This window comes from Capra hircus, chromosome 14 (assembly GCF_001704415.2).
Source record: "Capra hircus breed San Clemente chromosome 14, ASM170441v1, whole genome shotgun sequence".
Classification (NCBI taxonomy): Eukaryota; Metazoa; Chordata; class Mammalia; order Artiodactyla; family Bovidae; genus Capra; species Capra hircus.
The window spans coordinates 73,822,218-73,843,054 of record NC_030821.1 but is presented as its reverse complement, the minus strand read 5'-3'; the positions used below and the strand labels follow the sequence as shown (position 1 = coordinate 73,843,054).

General features: G+C 50.6%; 1 protein-coding gene across 1 annotated transcript in view; it reads right to left on the bottom strand.

Annotated features, from left to right (window-relative positions):
• Positions 7,623 to 20,837, bottom strand: part of WISP1 (WNT1 inducible signaling pathway protein 1) — a 31,711-nt gene continuing 18,496 nt past the window's right edge. Inside the window, exons 2-5 of the mRNA XM_018058588.1 lie at positions 19,730 to 20,009; positions 12,686 to 12,946; positions 10,967 to 11,160; positions 7,623 to 9,914 (exon numbers count right to left, since the gene is read on the bottom strand). Coding sequence (XP_017914077.1) covers positions 9,615 to 9,914; positions 10,967 to 11,160; positions 12,686 to 12,946; positions 19,730 to 20,009 — 1,035 coding nt within the window. The 3' untranslated portion in view covers positions 7,623 to 9,614. The remainder of the gene's footprint in view (positions 9,915 to 10,966; positions 11,161 to 12,685; positions 12,947 to 19,729; positions 20,010 to 20,837) is intronic.

Below are 20,837 nucleotides of genomic sequence, written 5' to 3'. Positions count from 1 at the left end.
TCATTCATGTCTGTGCTCAGTTGTGTCCGACTCTTTCGGGACCCCATGAACTGTAGCCCACCAGGCTCCTCTGTCCATGGGATTTCCCAGGCAAGAATACTGGAGTGGGGTGCTATTTCCTCCTCCAGGGGATCTTCCCCACCCAGGGATCAAACCCATGTCTCCTGTAGCTCCTGCTTTGGCAGGTGGATTCTTTACCACTGAGCCCCCTGGGAAACTCATTTTACATCACAGTACATCTCAATTCAGACCAGCCCCATTTCAGGCACTTTAGTAGCCAAATAACACAGTGACAAAGGAATCAAGCTTTTCAGCCTATAATTAAGAAGGAAACTTTTTTTTTTTTACATTTTATTTTTATTATAGGAAAGTGTGTGAAAAGACCACCAGTGATAAGCTTGTAATGCTGGTTGCGCTTGTATTTGAAAATGTTAACAGGTTTCACTACAATCTTCTATTTTTATTTAAGATTAGTTTAAAATTTATACCACAGAGGATTTCCCTGGTGGTCCAGTGGTCAATACTCTGCACTTCCAAGGCAGGGGGCACGAGTTCAGTCCCTGATCAGGGAACTAAGATCCCACAAGCTGTGCGGTGTGGCCAAAAAGTAAAAATTTTTTTAACAAATAAACAGTTGCAAAGATAGTACAGAGAGTTTCCATATACTCCACCCCAAGGTCCCCCTATGATTATTAACGTCGCTTGTCACTACGGTTCATTGGTCACAACTAACGCGTTAACACTGATCTATTAACTAAACTCCATACTTTCTTGGGACTTCACCATTTTCCCCACTGTCTGTTTTCATCCTGCCTCCTTTGTTCCCTCTGGTCTGTAAGAATTTCCCAGACTTTCCTTGCTTTTGATGGCCTTGGTGGTTTTGAGAAGCTGCCCAACAACCCTGGACTGAGGTTTGTGTGCCTGATGTTCTCATGGTTCACTTGGGGTTCTGAGTTTTGGGAATGAAGAACGCTGACACTCAGTGGCATCCTCTTCGCCTTGTGCTGTCTGTATGACGGGTCAACGTGATTTAACAGGGATGAGGTTGACCTTGATCACCTGGCCAAGGTCATGTTTGTTAGGTGTCTCCGATATCGAATCACTTTTTCTGCTTTTCCATGCTTGTTCTTTTGAAGCAAGTCACTAAATGCAGCCCACACGTAACACCCTCCTCCCTTTTAAATAGCGAGCATGCTGTTTGTTTCTCTATACTGGCTCTTCTGCACATGCCTTGAAGAGTTTCTTAGCGTTTGTAATAAGCTGTCAACACTTTCGCAGTCTCCACCATCATGGAGCAAGTGACGGGGCAGAGAAGGGGGGCAGGGTGACCGTGTGTGCTGCACATGTCAGACAGGGAGGCAGGAAGAGCTTTAATGCATACAATAAATCCAGCGAATGGCATTGCAGGAGACACTGCTTACACTTTGCAGTGTAATTCTCCCAATGTTCCAACTGTGACAACATCATGCGTTTCTTTATTGATAAACGAAATAGCAATGTGGAGGCAGGTCTCAATATAATTTCAAGGTAGTAATGAGCATAATAACGTCTTAAGAAAATGGCCCCAGTTGTGATAAGAAAAATGCATGTGATTTCAGCTGGCAGTGTTAGGGTTTGTGGACCGCATTTAAGTAGGAAGAAATGCTAAATTGCTATTAGAGATGAGATGGTTAGATAGCATCGCCGACTCAACGGACGTGAACTTGAGCAAACCCCAGGAGAGAGTGAGGGACAGGGAAGCCTGTCATGCTGCAGTCACTGGAGTTGCAAAGAGCTGGACACAACGGAATTCCTGAACAATGACAAGGACAAAAGCAAAGATGCATCTCCCCCTCATCTGAGCACACGGCCCCTGGATTTAATCCAGGGATCCCTGGCCCAGGGACCTCTAGCTTAAGGGCCCTGCTTTAGACACTGGAGGAGAAGCACATAGGCTCATGCTTTTTCTACATTCACAGTAAATGTCTTTTCTGTGTCGGGTCCTGTTGAGAGACAGGAACAAAGGAAACGCAGGCACAGAAGGGTCAGCAGGAAATCACCATCGCAGTGGGCCCATACGTGGCACACGGCCCCCTAGACCGCCCACGATCAGCTCCCGGGAGCTCAGGCTTCCATCGAGAGCAGTGAACTCTTGCAGGTGTTTGCGTGTATTGGATGCTATTTAGAGATGGTTTGCCAGCTGGGGACCTATTTCTGTTCTCCTAGCTGCTTGTTTTGGTTTTGATTCCCGGACCCTTGGGTTTCAGCAGCAGCTGGAAGACCAAGTGTACACCAAGACCAACCACGTGCAGGCTCTGTAGGGGACAACAGAGGCCTCCATCTGCCCCTTCATCCTTCCCCTTCTCAGACACAACCTCACTACAGGTCATTGGCTGGGTCCCTGCCCTACTGTGCTCAGTCATGTCCAACTCTGCGACCCCATAGACTGCAGTCCACCAGGCTCCTCTGTCCATAAGATTCTCCAGGTCAGAATACTGGAGTGGGTTGCCATTTCCTCCTCCAAGGCATCTTCCCGACCCAGGGATGGAACCCACGTCTCTTGCATCTCCTTCATTGGCAGGTGGATTCTTTACTACTAGTGCCACTTGGGAGGCCCTAGATGTAGCCTAAATCCATCTTGGACTTCTCAGGCTACATGAAAACTCTTCAACTGTGTCCCACATGGAATCCAAGGGCAGAAGGGGGAAGTGTGGCTTTCTGAGTTGAAGATGGGATTGGTGAGGAGATGAGCCTCCTGCTTTCTAATATCAGATTTCCCTGTGTCTCTAAAGCATAAAACTATGGTCTTAACCCAAAGGCTTGACCTTCTGGTTCTGGGACCCAGAACCAATCAAGTCTTTGTGTCTCTTAATGAGAAGAATGGGATCAGCCTGATTCAGATGTCTATTCACTGTCCAATCAACTATTAACATAATAGCATCTCGAGATAATTGCCACTACTGTGATAAGAAAAATCCAGATGACTTCAACTGGTCCACTTTTGCTATGCTATGCTCTGCTGTGTCTGACTCTTTATGATCCCAAGGACTATAACCACCCAGGCTCCTCTGTGCATGGGATTCTCCAGGCAAGAACACTGGAGTGGGTTGCCATTTCCTTCTCCAGGGCATCTTCCCCACCCAGGGATTGAACCTGTGTTTCTTGTGTCTCCTGCATTCACAGGTGGGTTCTTTACCACTAGCGCCAACTAGGAGGCCCACCTTTAGGTCAGAGGAAATACTATGTTCACACACAACTGCTGACACAACCTCACTACTGGTCATTGGCTGGGTCCCTGCCATGCTGTGCTCAGTCGTGTCCAACTCTGCAACCCCATGGACTGGAGTCCACCAGGCTCCTCTGTCCATAAGATTCTCCAGGCCAGAATACTGGAGTGCGTTGCCATTTCCTCCTCCAGGGCATTTTCCTGGCCCAGGGATAGAACTGGGTCACTGCTCTGTTGCGGTTAGAGGTTAGTTCATGCTACTCCAGCCCCTACCCCACGTACACACGGCAGGGATTCCTAGTAATAGATGTGGTTGTAGCAGGTGAATTGCTATGTCTTTTGAAATTAAATCCATTGACTGGTAAACTCACTGTTGAAGAAAAGTTCATTCCTGCTCTGAAAAATTTCCTGAATCCCCCGCCCTCTGCAGAAAGCACCGACCATGTGACTTCATGATAAGGACAGCCTACAGAGATGGTATCACTAATAAGTCATATTTAGCATATTTTATGGTTTCTTTCCCCCTTTTTATCTTTTATCTGTGAGGTTGAGTTATCCTTACTTCACAGATAAAAAGCTCACAGAGATGAAATGGCTTCTGCAGCCATTTCTAAAATGGACTATATCACTCTCACCTTTGAAAACAGTTGGCTGAGCACATAACTCACACAACCACCTGTTGGCATCTTCAAATTATAGAACATGGATTAGTTCCTGGGGCTAACAACATGGAGGACCTTACCGCTTTTATTGCCTGCAGGGACGTTTGTCCACCTGTTAATTAGTCCCACCCAGGCAGTGAACTGCTTCTACTGTTTTATCTGGTTCTTAATTCTGTCTCCTTTGCTGGCAGGGTGATATGTTTCTCATTGCTATCAATAAGCCAGCCTTTAGCAGCTTCCTCTTCCTCTTTATGCAAACTTCCTTACACTTCATTTCACTCCCCTGGTTCCCAAGGCACCCGGCAATAGATCTCTAGAAAAGTCATGTCCGACTCTTTGTGACAGTCGCATGGACTGTAGCCCACCAGGCTCCTCTGTCCATGAAATTTTCCAGGCAAGAATACTGGAGTGTGTTGCCATTTCCTTCTCCAGGGGATCTTCCCGAACCAGGGATCGAATCTGGGTCTCCCGCATTGCAGGCAAATGCTTTACCATCTGAGCCACCAGGGAAGCGCAGTAGATCTCTATCCATCCATCAACCCCTGCTCCCCAAGCCCTGATATGTACTAGGCTTAGAAGATGCAGTCATGGTCCTAGACCTCCAGGTACCCACAGGATACATGCATGCTAAGTGGCTTCAGTCGTGTCCAATTCTTTGGGACCCCATGGACTGGAGCCCTCCAGGCTCCTCTGTCCATGGGATTCTCCAGGCAAGAATACTAAAGTGGGGTGCCATTCCCTTCTCCAGGGGATATTCCAGACCCAGGGATCAAATCTGAGTTTCCTGCAGCTCCTGCACTGTAGGCAGATTGTTTACCACTGAGTCACCGGGGAAGCCCACCCACAGGGTTCTTGGGAATATAAAAAGACATTGAATAAATGAGTAAGTGAATGAATGCCAAATGCTCATTTTATATTTACATGAGATGTTTTCCAATCTCAACACATTTGTCCCCCTGGTCTTTTCTGTATGTCAGAATTCCCATTTTTCAGTGCTTTTTCAAACTTTTAGCCATTTTTATTGCCATGTATAAAATATCTGGGAGCCTAATGTCCACCATCTGCACATTTACTGAAAGTGTTCAGTGTTCCATCATTGCCTCATAATAACGGAAAATACAGGAAAACTCACCCAGTCCAGTAAGTCACTTTGCTGATGATTTATTGCTTCAAGGCAAAAGGCTATAAACAGGGAATTAGAGCAATGAAAACTCTTCACATTGGATAAACATGTTCTGTGCGACACAAATCATGAGAAGAATGAGGAATGCTGAAAAACATGACAGATTGCCCAAGTGCTATTTTCCCTCTATGGGGAAATTCTAAGACATTTCTTCACATGTATTTTTTAGTCACTTACAAAAATGGCAGTGTGTGTGTGGGTGTTAGCCACTCAGTCGTGTCTGACTCTTTGTGACCCCATGGATTGTAGCCCACCAGGCTCCTCTGTCCATGGGATTCTCCAGACAAGAATACTGGAGTGGGTTGCCATTCCCTTCTTCAGGAGATCTTCCTGACCCAGGGATCGAAACCGGGTTTTCTGCATTGCAGGTAGATTCTTTAACGTCTGAGCCACCAGGGGGCCTGAAAATGGCAGTCGGAATCCTTAAATATTAAGTCATAGTTTGAAAACAGATATACACACACGCACACACACACATATATGCACATACACACACATGCAGAAATACACAGCAGGCCATTCTGACCATTCAGGACTCCCAGCTGGGCAGAGTTATTACTTCAGTTACTTTGGGTCAAAATAAGTCTTTAAAAATCAGTGACCTAATTTAATGTAATAGTCACAGGTTGCATTACTTCCCCGCAATTTGTAGGAATACACAGTATTTAAATGTTAATGAGAGCCTAGATAATCATATCGTTTGAATCTGCTTTCTTTGATCACTCTCTGAATCATTTTCAAAGTTAATGTTGCGGCTGTGCCAGTAAGCCTTTGCCTGGTGCCTTTTGGTTTGCAGGGGTGGGTGGGGGCAGGCTGACCAGGCTTGGCATCAGGAGAGATGGCTCAGGTGTGATTTTGGTTTGCAGGGGTGGGTGGGGGCAGGCTGACCGGGCTTGGCATCAGGAGAGATGGCTCAGGTGTGATTTTGGTTTGCAGGGGTGTTGGGGGGCAGGCTAACCGGGCTTGGCATCAGGAGAGATGGCTCAGGTGTGATTTTGGTTTGCAGGGGTGGGTGGGGGCAGGCTGACCAGGCTTGGCATCAGGAGAGATGGCTCAGGTTTGAGGCTAACCTCGGTCTGCAACCTTGGTCGGCAGTTCACTGGCTGTGAAGACAATGAGCAAATACTTTCTAAGGGCCTCAGCTCCATCTCTAAAATGGGAAGTGATGATAATGCCGCAGCTCTTAGGCTTGCTCTGAGGATTAAATTAGGCACGCAGTAAAGCACCTAGCCTAAAGCCTGGTAAGTGCTCACCAAATGCTTATGCTAAGGGTTAGCACGCATTAGTGGCATGGTAAATTCAGGTCTCCTTTTTCTCGCTCATCTATGCACGCAACAGATAGTTACTCTAAGCACTTATGTGAATTTCTCCACCAAAGGTTGACTATTCTTTCGTTTACCTTTCCCTTATCCCAGGACATGGGGTTACAAGGGACTGGAGAAGTGGACACTCCAACAGGCCTCATTCAGGCTCTGCCTGGAGGCCTCCCCAAAATCAACTTCTTGTTGCTGTCCAGTCGCTCGGTCATGTCTGACTCTTTGCATCTCTGACCCCATGGACAGCAGCACGCCAGGCTTCCCTGTCCTTCACCATCTCTCATAGCAAGCCCAGAGTGGAATAAGCAGAGATCTGGGTTTCAACTTTTGAGGGCTGATTCCCAGCCTCTTTGAGTCCCAGACTTTCCATTTATAAAATGGGGAAGACATGCTTGCTCAAAATTGCTGCCATGATTAGTAAGATAATTCAAAAGTTAGCAGAGAGCTTGGCACCAAGTAAGCATTCAATAAAGAGGTGTTTTTTCATCATGACTGGTAACTTTTATTGGAGCAGGTCGCATCACGGCTCTGTCTCCTTCCCCGTGACTTCAAAATGTGAAACTGAGACTTCCTCTCCGGGGCCTGCACAGGACAGATTCATTTCTCAAAGCAGGGCATTCTGGCCACCCATCCCACCCATCCCGGGGATGAAAGCCCCAAGTCCCTCATCCAGGCTTCCTATGATCTTGGAAGCCACGTTCACTTTCCTGAATTGGGAAGCAAATTCAGTAAGAACCTAGTTCTTGGGTGTCTGCTGAATTTCAAAAGGGGTCAGCCCTCACCTGGTCCTTGAAAGCTGTGAGTGGCAGGTGATTTCACTCTACAAAAATCCAACATGATCCACGTGGACCTACAGGAAAGATTATTCATGGAGTAAATTCTCTTCCCTGGTGGTTCAGTGGTAAAGAATCTGCCTGCCAATGCAGGAACCATGGGTTCGATCCCTGGGTTGGGAAGATCCCCTGGAGAAGGAAATGGCAATCCACTCCAGTATTCTTGCCTGGAAAATCCCACGGACAGAGGAGCCTGGTGGGCCACAGCCCATGGGGGTTGAAAAAGAGTCAGACACGACTGAACACCTGAACAACAACAAAATTCTCTTCACAAAAGAACTCTTGGGCTTTTTTTTCTTTCTTTAACGAACACGTGCCTTTCTTTTGATATTAAATGTCTCTTTTTCTACAGCATTTCAGATTTGGCTGATAAAAATTAGATTGTCATGTACCTTTGGAAGAAAGAGATCTTCTGGACGCACGTAGGGACACGTACACAATTTCCTTTATTCATCAAATACACATTGAGCACCACTGTATGCCTTGCACCAGGCATTCAGGAGGTCACAGTAAGGAGGACACATTTTCAACCCCTTTTCCCTCTCTAGGAATCCCTCTGCTCGCCACTCAGCATTCCCTCATGAAAAAGGCACCATCCTTCAGTCTGCAGCATCAGGTAACAAAACCATCTTTAAATACATGGTGAGAGCTGGTTCTGATTTGAAGGAGGGAATGATCTGGCCGGGAGTCAGGGATTTCGGTTTATCCTACATTCTGTCTGATGCTCAGACATCTAAATAATCTGAAAGTCAGATACACTCTTCTCTTGGGAAAGAAGCTGGAGAAACAGTAATAAGAACCAAAAATGACAGTGAGAAGTCGCTTATCCTGACATGTTTTCCTGCTCTGACGCACAGGGAAGCTCTAGAAGTTGAGGGAAGATACGGGTTAGAGAGTCAATCCAACCTGGATTTGCATCCTGACTACCCCACTGACCAGCTGGGTGACTTCGGTCAAGCTCCCTTACCTTACTGAGCTTCCATTTCACATTTGTAAGAACAGAAATAATAACGGGCACTTTTCAACACGACCTCCCAGTTTCCACGAGCTAGTGTAACGGTGCACATGAAGCGCTGAGAACAACGTCTGACATGTAGAAGGTGCTAAATAAAAGAAATGTAGCAGAAAATATTTATACTTTACTAATAAAATAAATAATAGCCTCATTTCCATTAATAACGACTTTCTCTTCCTTTTAGCATCAAACCCTTTTGGCTTTTCATCCCTGTTACATATCCTGCGGTTTTGAAACAATCGGTAAACTTCTGTCTTTGTACCAGAACTGAGCTTTATGGATCAGTCTGCGAAATGGGTCACCGAGGCAGAAAGACACAAGCCCTGGGCCCAGGGACTCTTGCCACCCCAGGGGGACACAGACTGGACCCACTTCTTGGTTTGTGAACCCACTTCTTGTTTTGACTCACACTCAACCTGGACCCAAGGCTCCCTCAGAGCAGAAGGCTATCACAGGACACCACTCTGAGGGGTCAGAGATGTGGTCCCAGGGGACCCAGCAAGTCCCACGAGCCCCCAGCACGCAGATGGTCAGGAGTGAGGAGGAGGCTGGCTGACTGCCCAGTGCCCTGCCTTGTCCGGGAGCAGCAGATTCGGTGCAGGGCTCAATCGCTCCTTCTGAAAATAGACTGACCATACTCTGACCCTGGTGTATTGACCAGGGACTTCTCCCAGGAACAAGAGGAAGTTTATCAGCTTGCATTTCTCCGTGGGATGAACCCAATGCACACCCTTCACAGTGCAGGGGTGAAGAGAAACTTAACTGAAATGGGTAAACAGAAACTTAACTGCAACAATGCCCAGATTCATGGACACAACTGTCCATCCAAAAACCAAAACCAAACAACCATTCACCTCATTTAGCAATATTCAGTGACCATGGTAGGCACAGGTCTTTAGAATGAGACAGAGCTTTGGTGTGCAGTGGTCAAAACTGCTAATTAGGGTCCTCCTTGGCCTGAAGAATGGACAGCTCCACTGTCCTAAATCCCCTCTATCCTTCTGAATGGACCCAGAGAGTTTGGTGGTTTGGTATCTAAAGAAGGAATTAATGATACTGAAGATCTAGCTGATTCTGTTCCTTGGGACTTGGGCGAGATCCAGCAGGACTTCCAGGGACTCAGACAGGCCGGATCGGGCTCGGGTATTGTCCAGAGCCGGGCACTTTCTTTGGAGCGTATGTGGACTGCTGCCAAGGAGAAGACCCACTGTCTGGGCCTGAGCGTGCCATGATGGGTGCTTTGGGTGGGCAGAGACAGGACAAGGGGTCACGGGCCTGGGCCTGGATCTGGGTCATTGGAAACGAGTGGAAAGCGGACAAAAGAAGGCTCAGTGGGGGCCTCAGAAGGCTGGCTGCTTTATAAGCTCTGGGTCGGCCTCGAGCCCAGGTTCTGTGGCTGCTTAATTGGCAATCTCTGAGAAGTCAGGGTAGGAGTCCAAGTCGGCAAAAATATCATTGGGATTCTGACAGCTCAGATTGCAGAAGCAAGCGTTAATCCACAGGGCCTGGCGGGAGAAGTTGGGCCCATCGGGACACTGGAAGGAGATGCTGATGGTCTTGGACTTGTAGGGGATACAGCACCGGCTGTCGGTGCAGACCCCACAGTACTTGGGCCGGTAGGTGCGTGTGCTGGTGCAGCCGGCCAGCGTGAAGTTCACGGGCGCTTCTGGCTGGTACACGGCCAGACACTTCTTCCCTTCCTGCGGGAAAGGAGGTTTCAGTTGAGATGCTCAGAGGATCAACATTTTCACCTCCAAGCCCCCAATTCTTCCCTTTTCACTCGCCATGCACCCCACCTTACTTTCGGATCTGCAGCATCTTCAAACTAGGAAGGATCACCCCAAAGACAAAGAGACCCAGCTGCATTATGCAAGAGGAAACGGAGCGCACAAAGGGACTGCCTGGCCGCAGTGCAGCTCTCTCAACCTGCAATTTCCCTTCTTCCCTGCCTTCTGCTTTGCCAACGCCCAGGTCAGTTTCTCCAACACAGGATGACTCTGTGGGCTCCTTCAGCCTGCCAAGCGCCCCCTGCTGGTGAGGGGCAGAGCCATCATGGCCTCCAAGACTGGACTCATTTAATCCTAAACTCCTCCTCCTCTGCCTCCCATAGACTCTCACACACACTTTTCACGCAACTTATTCAGTTGGACTGGCATTATTTAAAGGGAGCTCTGTGGGGCTATGGGCCACTCAAGGGCGAGGCTCTTTCTGCATCCCTACAGTCTAGCTTTCTGCCTGGTACATGGCTCTGGTTTAGTTGCTAAGTTGATTCCGATTCTTTTGATACCCCCATGGGATGTAGCCCACCCGGCTCCTCTGTCCATGCAATTTCTCAAGCAAGAATACTGCAGTGGGTCTCTATTTCCTTCTCCAGGAGATCTTTCCAACCCAGGGATCGAACCCATGTCTCCTGCATTGGCAGGTGAGTTCTTTACCACTGAGCCACCAGGGAAGCCCCAGTAGGCACATACTAAACTCATTGAATGAATGGCTGTTCTGGTCAACTATGTACCAGCACCCTGCCTGAAATGAGGGTAAGAATAGATCCAGGCAATGTGTGGGCCTGAAGCTTATACAGTCTGAGAGCTATCTTCACTGAAAGTCACTCAGTCGTGTCCAACCCTCTCCGACCACATGGACTATACAGTCCATGGGATTCTCCAGGCCAGAATACTGGAGTGGGTAGCCTATCCCTTCTCCAGCGGATCTTCCTGACCTGAGACGCCTGCCCCTCCCTGGGAGGCAGACCCACCTTGATGTGTGGCCGGAGGTCCACGTCACACGGCCGCAGGTTGCAGAGGCGGCTTTCCTGCTCAGGCCAGCACCGGGCATTGACGTTGGAGATGCGGGTGGAGACCCCCAGGCCGCAGCTGGTGGAACAGGGGCTCCAGGGGCTGGTGTACGCAATGCAGTTCTTGTGCCATGGCTCTATCTCACCCGTGCTCCCTGAGGATGGGGACCAGGTGCCCAGTGATTTCCCAGTCTCCATCAGCCCCCCAATCCCTGCCGTCACAACCCTAAGGGCTGGGGTCCCTGAACCTCAGCGAGTGGGCAGTCCCTCCGCTTGGAGGTCAAGTTGGCTTCTAACTAGCATGGATCCCCAGGGAGACGAGAACTTGTCATGAGTTCCTCATACTTCTCCAGAGGGAGGACCATCTTTAGAGACAGGTGACCTGAGTCCAATCCCTGCTCGACCACCTACAGGCTGTGTGATTCTAGACAACTTACTCTGGGCTTCAGGCTCTTTTCTGGAACAATAACATCTGCCCTGCGGGGCTGGTATGGCAATAAAAGGGTCCAGATATTGACCGAGTACACATCAGGCATCTGCAAGGTGCTGGGGATAAAAGGGTAAAAGATACCGGTCCTGCCCCTGCAGAGATGACATTATCTGGGGACGCTCAGGGGAAGTGCCTGCCCCAGTACTAGAACTTCATCTGAGCGATGCTCAGGGCATCCTGGCTAAGGGGACATGCAGGCTTCAGGGGCAAACTGTCTGAGTTCAGCTCTTAGCACCGCCCCTTAGCATCTGGATAGCTTCCAATAAATTGGCTCCCACCTCCGAGCCCCAGGCTCCCCACCTGTAAGTGGGGTTGACAACAGCACCTCCCTGCCTCCTGTCCCTGGTTGTGGATAGAAAATACAGGTTCAGGCACGTGACAGGGCTCAACAGCTGTCCCCATCCTTAGTAAGCCCTCAGGAAGTGGGAACTAAACCCCAACCCTTGGCTGGTTCTTTCAGTGGATGTATCCTGGCAAGCAGAACACGGGCGAGTGGTTGTAAGTGTCTGAGAAATGGAAAGGGGAGTGAGCTGAGAGGTGGAGACAGGTGAAGAGCCAGAGAGACCAAGGACTGATCTCACAGAGGGACGGAGCAAGATACACAAGGCAATGACTGGGAAGAGGAAGCAGGTCCTTTCCTGGTAACACACAAACCCAGAAGTCAGGGAGGGGAACCTGCACCGAGAGACAGCAGGTGCGCAGGGGAGATGGATCAAGGAGCGCAGGAATGAAAGAGAGAGAGAAGAGGATGCTGGGAGACGGGAGACAGCAGAGGCCTTTGAGGACAGACGGAAGCGAGGAGGGCGGGCTGGGAGGGAGGCGGCGGTGGGGAAGGATTTGCCGAGGAGGATGAAAGGCTTTGGTTTCTAGGTCACCCACTCGGCAGGCGCTCTGCTTGCGCTCGGTCAGAAGGAGGTCACTGGGCCACACACACTGACGCGGTGGGGAAGCCGCCGCCGCCCCCACCCCGGCCCCTCCCTGCGGCTGTTCTAGGAGGCCCGCTGGGGACGGACCGAGCCCCCCATCCCCTCCTCCTCCGCTCCCTATCCCCTCCTCCTCCGCTCCCTATCCCCTCCTCCTCCGCTCCCTATCCCCTCCTCCTCCGCGGGCTGGAGCAGCCCTCCCCGCGCTCCGCGCCCGCGCCCCGCACCCAGCCCTCCCCGCGCTCCGCGCCCGCGCCCCGCACCCACCGGAGGTGCCCGTGTGGCGCGGCGCTGTCTTGCGGGGCTTCCTGGCGTCGTCTTCACACACCCACTGCTCGCAGCAGCGCCCGGGCAAGCTCACCCGGCGGGGCCGGCGGCACCAGAGGCGCGGGGGGCGCGCGCGGAGGCACAGCGGCGTGCAGCCCACCGCGCCGCCCACGCACGTGCAGTTGTACTTGCAGTTGGGCTGGAACGACTGGCCGTTGTTGTAGCGCACGCCGTCCAGCACGCAGCCCACGCCGACCACCTCTGCGGACACAGGCGCCGAGGGTCAGGCCTGCCGAGGGGCTGGGCGGGCCCCGCAGGGCAGCCCCCTGCCACTGCCTCACGCCCCCCGCACCCCACCTCCAGGGGTCCCCATCATGGAGAAGGGCTGGGCCCGCTGCTCTGGCCCGTTTGGTGGGACCTGAGCGGAGGGTGTGGCAGCCCATGTAACCCGCGCAGAAACACCCGGTGCCCCTCTGGAGGGCTGGACGAAGGGGTGGGAGGCTACAGCCTGGCCAGGACTGGGACCTTGGGCAGCTAGCCCAGTGTCCTGTCCCAGCAAGTGGCACAAAGCCTGGTCCTGACAGTTATCCGGCTCAAGGGTCACAGTTTGTGAGAGGAGGCAGAGGCGATGGGAAACCCGTCAGAACACTTTGGAAGAGACTGGGTTCATTCAGTGCCTGTCTGTGGAGTGTGGTAGGAGCTGGGGATTTAGTAGTGAAGGAACGAGACCAAAGCCTCGCCCTCAGTGAACTTGTCACTCAGTCGGATCCCACTCTTTGGGACCCCATGGACTGCAGCCCAGGCTCCTCTGTCCATGGGGATTCTCCAGGCAAGAATACTGGAGTGGGTTGCCATGCCTCCTCCAGGGAACCTTCCCAATCCAGGGAACCCAGGTCTCCTGCATTAATGGCAACCCACTCCAGTATTCCTGCCTGGAAAATCCCATGGACAAAGGAGCCTGGTAGGCTAGAGTCCATGGGGTTGCAAAGAGTCGACACTGAGCGACTTCACTTTGCCTTTTCTTTCACACTCCTGCATGCATTGCGGACAGATTCTTTAGCGTCTGAACCACCAGAGAAGAAATGGACCATCCAGAGCACTGATGGGGACATGAAAGCAGGGAGCTGGGAGAGGGAGGGGGAAGGTTGCAGATGTAAACAAGGCAGGTAGCCAGGGCCTCACAGAGGTGATGATGATTCAGCAAAGATGGGAGGGAGGCGGGGAGCTGAGCTGCCCAGGTGCTGGGAGAGAAGCCTTCTAGGCAGGGAAGGGACTGCAGGCAGTGGGAAGGCCTGAGGTGGGAAAGGGTAGGGGAGGGAGGGAGAAGGGCTGAAGGCAAGAGAGAGAGGGCTTCCCTGCAGGCTCAGAGGAAAACGCAAACTCTTAGAGCCTGGAACTCCGGTTGATACACAGTATGTGCTCAGTGAGTAATGATGAATCGCTGATATGAATTATGCTTCACAAAAACCTTGACGGTGCTGAGTTAAGGACAGACTGACAGGGTTCCTGATGAGTCAGAAGGTCATGCTGGGGAATCCAGGTAGGAGGCGGTGGTGCTCGGACCAGAGATGGGCTGCCAGGAGGAGAAGGGCCCCGCTTCTGGGTCTGTTTGGAGGGACTCGCTGGCAGGTGGGATGTGAGGATGAGAGGAGAATCGGGAAGGACTCCTAGTTCTACGTCCTGAGGCCTGGAAGGAGAGGGATGCTCTGTCCTCAGAAGAGCAATGTTGGGGTGGGTGGCCTCAAACTCTTCCCTAGAGTCGAGATGCCTTGTTGACTTCAGAGTGGAGCCGGTTCTGCAAGCTTGGAGCTCCAAGAAAGATGTGGGGATACTGGGCTCCGACCAGCATCCCAGCCTTCCATGTCAGTCCCATTCTGAGGACGGTGTCTAGAAGTGCAGACAGAGAGCCCAGGGCAGCCAGGGTACTCACCCCAGGAGGGGCTGTCTGCCAGTAGTCCTGGCGTATCTCCTGGATTCACCCGAAGCCGAACCATCACCACCACCATCATCTCTGTATCTCACAGGAGGGAAGGTGCTTGGTCACCTGACCTGCTTTGTGTTAGGCTTCCTTGCATTGCTGACTTCATCCCAGAAGGAAGAGGGACCATGTCATCACCTGCATTTTCACCTGCTGCAAACTTGCATCTCAGTGAGGTTGAGTCACACACCTAAAGTGACAGCGCTCAGCTCAGCGGAGCAGAGGGGACAGGATTGCAGCCTGTGGGGATGCTGGGGTGACTGCTGGTTTTCCTGGGAGGTGACTGATCTGGGGGAGGAGGGACCGACAGGAAGGGCGCTAACACTGCCCGTCCGATCTGGAGCCAGGCACCATCTGATAAGTAATCTCAAGCAGTCTCTCGGTGACTGTCCTAGAAGAGCTTTGTTTTCTTTCTTTGGCAGAGAGGGGAAGGAGCTGGGTGGGTGAGGGGAACAGTGATTTATCTTCTCAAGGCCCCCCAGCTGGTGTCTGAAGAAGCTGCACCCCCCCCCCCCAAGCTCTGACTCCACTGTCCATTTCCTTCCATCGGATACCAATAAAAGAGGGGAAATAGGAAAGCAAAACAGTGAGTGAATCACCTAGTGAATCACTCATCTTTTGTTCTGAGTCAGCCTGGCCTCACCCTCTCACTCCAGGGAGAGAGCGCGCTCGTGTGTGTGGGTGGATGGGAGATGGAGTGCTGAAGCCAGTCTCTGCCCCTGGGTGTGGGACCTTTGGGTGGCGAGGGCACTGCTGGGTGCTGGGAGCCTTAGCACAGTGGCTCTCATTGCCAGCGACACAATGGCACTACCCAGGGGAGCTCTTTAAAATCATGATGCCCACACCACACCCCAGTACCTGGGGGTGGACCTGGGCTTGGGTATTTTTGCTTTTTATTTTTTGACCTTGTTAGCTCCGCACGTGAATCCAGTTTGCAGCCAAGATTGGGACCATTTGCCTCCAGAAGTTGTTCACAGTCTCCTGGGAGGTTTGGGAGGTGGGGGCAAAGATGGATGGTGGGTGGCTGTGATGGCCCCACCAGCGGACTCTGGCACCCCTTCCTTATTCAATTTCTTTATAGCTGATTGAAGGACGAGCTTCTGATCAGATGGGGAAGCTGGCCGAGCCTCCTTCACCATTCAGACTCTCGGGTCCATTCAAGCATGACCTGGTGGGCTTTCCTCTTACTGAGGGACTTCTGGGAATTCAAGTCGCCTTGCTGTGCCATCCAGACCTTTACTCTTCTCGCTGCACCCCTGGTCAGCTTCCTGGGAGCAAGGACAGTGGGCCATGCCTTGTTGTAACCCCACTGATGTGCCATCACTAACCTATGTTCATTATGAGTGAATGAATCAGTGGGCAGAGGGATGGATATCAGGTGGGGTTAGCCCTCCTCTGTATTGGGCTTCTCCCATGTATCAGGCACTTGACATCCAAACCACCCAAAAAGGTAGGCATTATTCATTGCATTTTCCTTGATGAGGAAACTGACATTTAAAAAGGTTAAGCAGTTTCCCTAAACCCATTGTGTTAGTTAATTATGTTGCTGAGATTTGAACTTAGGCTGTCTAGCTTCAAACACAATGCATGGGTTTTCTTTACTCATCAGACGGGAGAATCAGAGCTTGAAACTAGCCCTGCCCCCCAAACTCTGAGGATAACCCTGGACAAAGCTAAGGGAACATTTACAAAGGAAATCTGAAGGAATATTCAAGAGCAACTGATCACATTTTAGGCTCTTGTGAAATTCTTTGTTAAGCCTCAACCATCATACAGAGTTGGTTTGATCAAGCTCCTTAAGTGATGTGCCCATGGTCACGTAGCCAGCAAGTGGCAGAGCCAGGATTCAAAAACCCAAGTCTGTCTGCCTGTAAATTTCATGATCCTTCCAGCAAACCACACTGCCCTCAATCCTAACCCAGCTGCATTGAATGCAGACTCATGTTTGCACAACCAAAATAGCCAAACAGTTTAATTCAGAGGTCACTCTCTGCCCACAGATGTATTTAGCTTGGCCCACAGAGTGTTTTTTTAAAAATGTTTTGAATGTGTTGCAAGAATTACAAATCATACATGAACCTGGATTTTGTTTTCTGGATTCTCTTGAAAGGTAAGTAGACTAGACCAGATCAAGCTCCCTCTTCTGCCTGACCTCAGTGGCTAAAGTTTACATTCATTAGTTTGCCATAGTCCCCACCATCCCCTCTTTGAGTCATTTACGGCAGTGTTGCAACTTGTTTTTTATTGCTTTGTCCTGGCCTAATTACAAGCACACCTCTAAGGACAGATTTAGCCTGTCCTGGGGAATGTCCGTTGGTTGTTGGCCATTTGCTAACAGATTTTTCTATGTAAATAACTTCTTCTTTCTTTTTCCCCTCTGGCCCCCAATATCTCCTTCTCTATCGTTTTCAGACCCTGGACTCTCTTCTTTATTTCATTAGGGTTCCATTAATTTAGACACTATGGCAGTACTTCTGAGAAGATGTTCCATAGAACATGGGGGAATTGTGTGTGTGTGTGTGTGTATGTGTCTCTGTGTCTGTGTGTATATGTATGTGGGTGATTGGGTAAAAATCTGCCTGGAAAGAAGTTTTCACTGTGTCTTCCTATGATAGCTCTGTTTTTGGAATTTCACAATGGATGTGGACATTTAACACTTCTGAAAATGTGTGTTCCCCTTGTTGAACCTTATTTATTCCAATGTCTGTAGACCTCTGTGACTGGAGAACCCTAGGCCCATGTCATATTTATTCCAGTATCCTGAAATCCACCACCGTCTTCTTTCCAATTGCAAGGAAAGAAGCTACATGGAGACTCATGATAAGGGGGAACCGAGAGGCTATGTTGAGTAAAGAGGTGACTTATAAGGAGGTAGGGGAATGGAGTAGAAAGAGGTGATTTTCCAGGTCCTGGGCGGTAGAGACAGGCAGGAGAGGAGACAGGCGGGAGAGGAGACAGGTGGGAGAGGAGACAGGCGGGAGAGGAGACAGGCGGGAGAGGAGACAGGCAGGAGAGGAGACAGGCAGGAGAGGCACTTGTGGGTCTGCAGGGTCTATGGGTCCATGGGAGAATGTCTATAAAATTGTGGTGCCTGGCATGTGGTGAGGTGTCAGTGCAACTTTAGAGACTCATATAGTCAGTGAGTTGCCTTGAAGGACAGCTGTAAAAGGGGAAAGAAAGGAAACAGTCTCGAAGTGGAGGTGTAGGAGGGCTCAGCCTGGTATCCTCACCTGGGTGTGGGGAGAGAGTATGTGAGCGACTGTATACTTTGGCCATCAGTCTCAGAGCCGAGTATGAGAGTCACCCAGGGAGCTCGTTGAAAGTTGTCGATAACACCCCCACTGCCAAAGAACTGGAGTGAGTGGGGTGGGGCTCAGAAAAACATTTTTAACCAACATGTCAGATGATTCTCTGCAGAAGGAATCTGCAACTTCTCTTTGAACACACTAGTTTGTGGGGCTAATAACAAGTCTCCGTAAAGGGGGGAAACATGGAAAGATGGGAGAATCAGTGATGGTTACTTGGAACGCAAGATAACGTGATATGAAGGTTGAAGCAGGCAAAAGAGTAGAAAGTGCTCATAGATTAACCATAAATCCATAAGTATCTTGACTTGAAATTATATGTATAACCCTCATCAATGACACTTCAGGAAATATAATGAGTTAGCTGAAGATAAGAGAGTCTGCTGTGTGTGAACATGCAGGGTCATAGGCATGAGGAAACCTTGATTCAGCCTTAAGGGAAGGAGTTCTTGAGTGTATGAGGCTTTGTGTAACTTTTCAGAAGTTAAGCTGCTGCCATGATGCCTGTTTGGGCTTCCCTGGTGGCTCAGACGGTAAAGAATCTGCCTGAATGCAGGAGACCCAGGTCCAATCCCTGGGTTGGGAAGATCCCCTGGAGAAGGGAATGGCTACCCACTCCAGTACTCTGGCCTGGAAAATTCCATGGACTGTATAGTCCATGGGGTCCCAAAGAGTTGGATAACTGAGCAACTTTCACATCACTTCATGATGCCAATTTACCTCTTTTCATCCTACTGGTCATGTATATTGAATAAATGCTCATATGATTCAAGGTCGTATGATTCAAGGCCAGCCCAGACAGAATCAGGAGACCAGAAAGCCTCAGAAAGGAGGTCTCTGGGAACAACAAAGGAAATGAGGTAACCCTTTGAAGAGCAAACAAATAACAAAAAGCAGCAGCCTCTCCCCCAGTATGGGGCTATTACAAAGACCAAGAGTAAAGAAAGAACAAAAGCAAGTAGAAACTCCAGGAAAAACAAACAACTTCATAATAAAGGAAATTCGATCAAGTTTACTACCTCATGCTTCAGCAAAAACCATTTACATCGTCCTAATATTGTACATAGTGGTCAAATAGTGGTTTATAATAGAAAATATGACAATGATTTTGGAAGCTGGGGTGGCGGTGTCAGGCAGTATTAAGGAGCTAAGTCATCGGCTATCATATAGGATCAGGCACAGTTATAGATTGTACACAGTTGGTATTTTAAGCTGATCAAGATATAACAGAAGAGATGCATTGAATAGTTGCAATTTCCAGAAGAAAGTTAAAAGTGACTGCAGTGAGCTAGAGGAACGTGGGTGGGTGGAAGGAAGAGATGGTTTCAAGCCGCTGCTTTTTGTTCTTTCAAGGTTACTGAATTTTTTAATACCAGATTACGTTCATTGACAATGTTACTAAACTATCTGGAGCTCCGCAGGGTCCTGGTGCCCCTGGGAGGTCACAGGCGGCCTGCAAAGTGTTCTACGCCAGGGAGAACAGAACCAGGCTTAGGTCTCTCCTGGTGGATCCTTCTTCCCTGGACTCATCCACGGATATAGGCCAGAGGAGACAAGGTCCAGGTGCAGGAGGAATGCCGCATCCCTCCCTGCTCAGCCTCTGGCCCGTCATCATGGACTGGGGCGGAGGGGGAGCGGGATTGGGTACTTCCTGCAGAAACGAGCCTGGCCAGAGGAAGGGCTACGGGCGGCAGGCGGGGTGCTGTGGGCCAGAGCTGGGGGTCTGGGGCTGGCCGATGGCGTGGGGGGGGTCTCACTTACGTGCACATACTCCTACTGCGTACCTCGGGTGGTCCCCACTGTAGTCGCAGTAGAGGCCCCGGTGGGGGTCGCAGACCGCAGCCTCTGTGCAGTTGTCCCCCAGCTGCTGGGCACACGCCTTACAGCACTCGCAGCCGTCGGTGACGAGGCTGACGCCCAGCGGGCAGCGGGGCGGGGCCGCCGGGCACTCGCACGGCCACTTGCAGAACTGGGGCCGTGACGAGGTGTCCTCCCGCGGGGCCGGGGTGGGGCCCGCGGCTGTGGGAGCTGGAGGGAGGGCCTGCGGGGGGAGGGGAGACGTGAAGCAGGCTGCCCGGAAGAGGGGTCCCAGGCCAAAGGCTGGCGGCCGCCTCCCCAACTTCACGGGGTTCCAGAGGTTTACATCACATTCCATTTCTCGGCCCTGCTTTCGGTCGCCAGACACCGCCTGTCTCCTCACTAGCATGGAGGAGCTGGCATTAGCAGACGTGAAGCCAGCTGCCCGAACTCCCCTGCTTGGGCGTGCTGGGTCAGCCTCCGTGTCAGCTCTCTGAGCCCATGGGTGTGTCCGTCCGCTCTGATCATCCCGCAACCTGGGAAGTCAGTGAGTCGGCCTCCTTTGCAGATGAGAGAGCTGTGGCTTTGAGGAAATGCCTTCTGATGAGCCGCGCTGTGGGCGCAGCCCCAAAACCTGACTCTCTCTTTACCCCATCGCCCTTTTCTCTATGTCCTAAGGATCCACCCTCTCTGTGCTAAGGGTCCTTAAGAGGTGACTCATATATATGTATTTTAATTATACTTGATTTACACTGTTGGATTAGTTTCACGTGTATTCAGTTATATATATTAACTATTCATTATGCATATGTGTATACTGTGTACACATTCAGTTACACAGAGTGATTCATATTAATGCATTGGTAGGCTGGTTGGTCGGCTGGTTGGTTGATCAGTGGCTAAATGTCTGACTCTTTGCCACCACTTGGATCTTAGCCCTCCAGGCTCCTCTATCCACAGGATTTCCCAGGTAAGAATACTGGAGTGGGGTGTCTTTTTCCTTCTCCAGGGGATCTTCCTGACCCAAGATCAAACCTGTGTCTCCTCCATTGGCAGGCAGAGTCTTCACTGC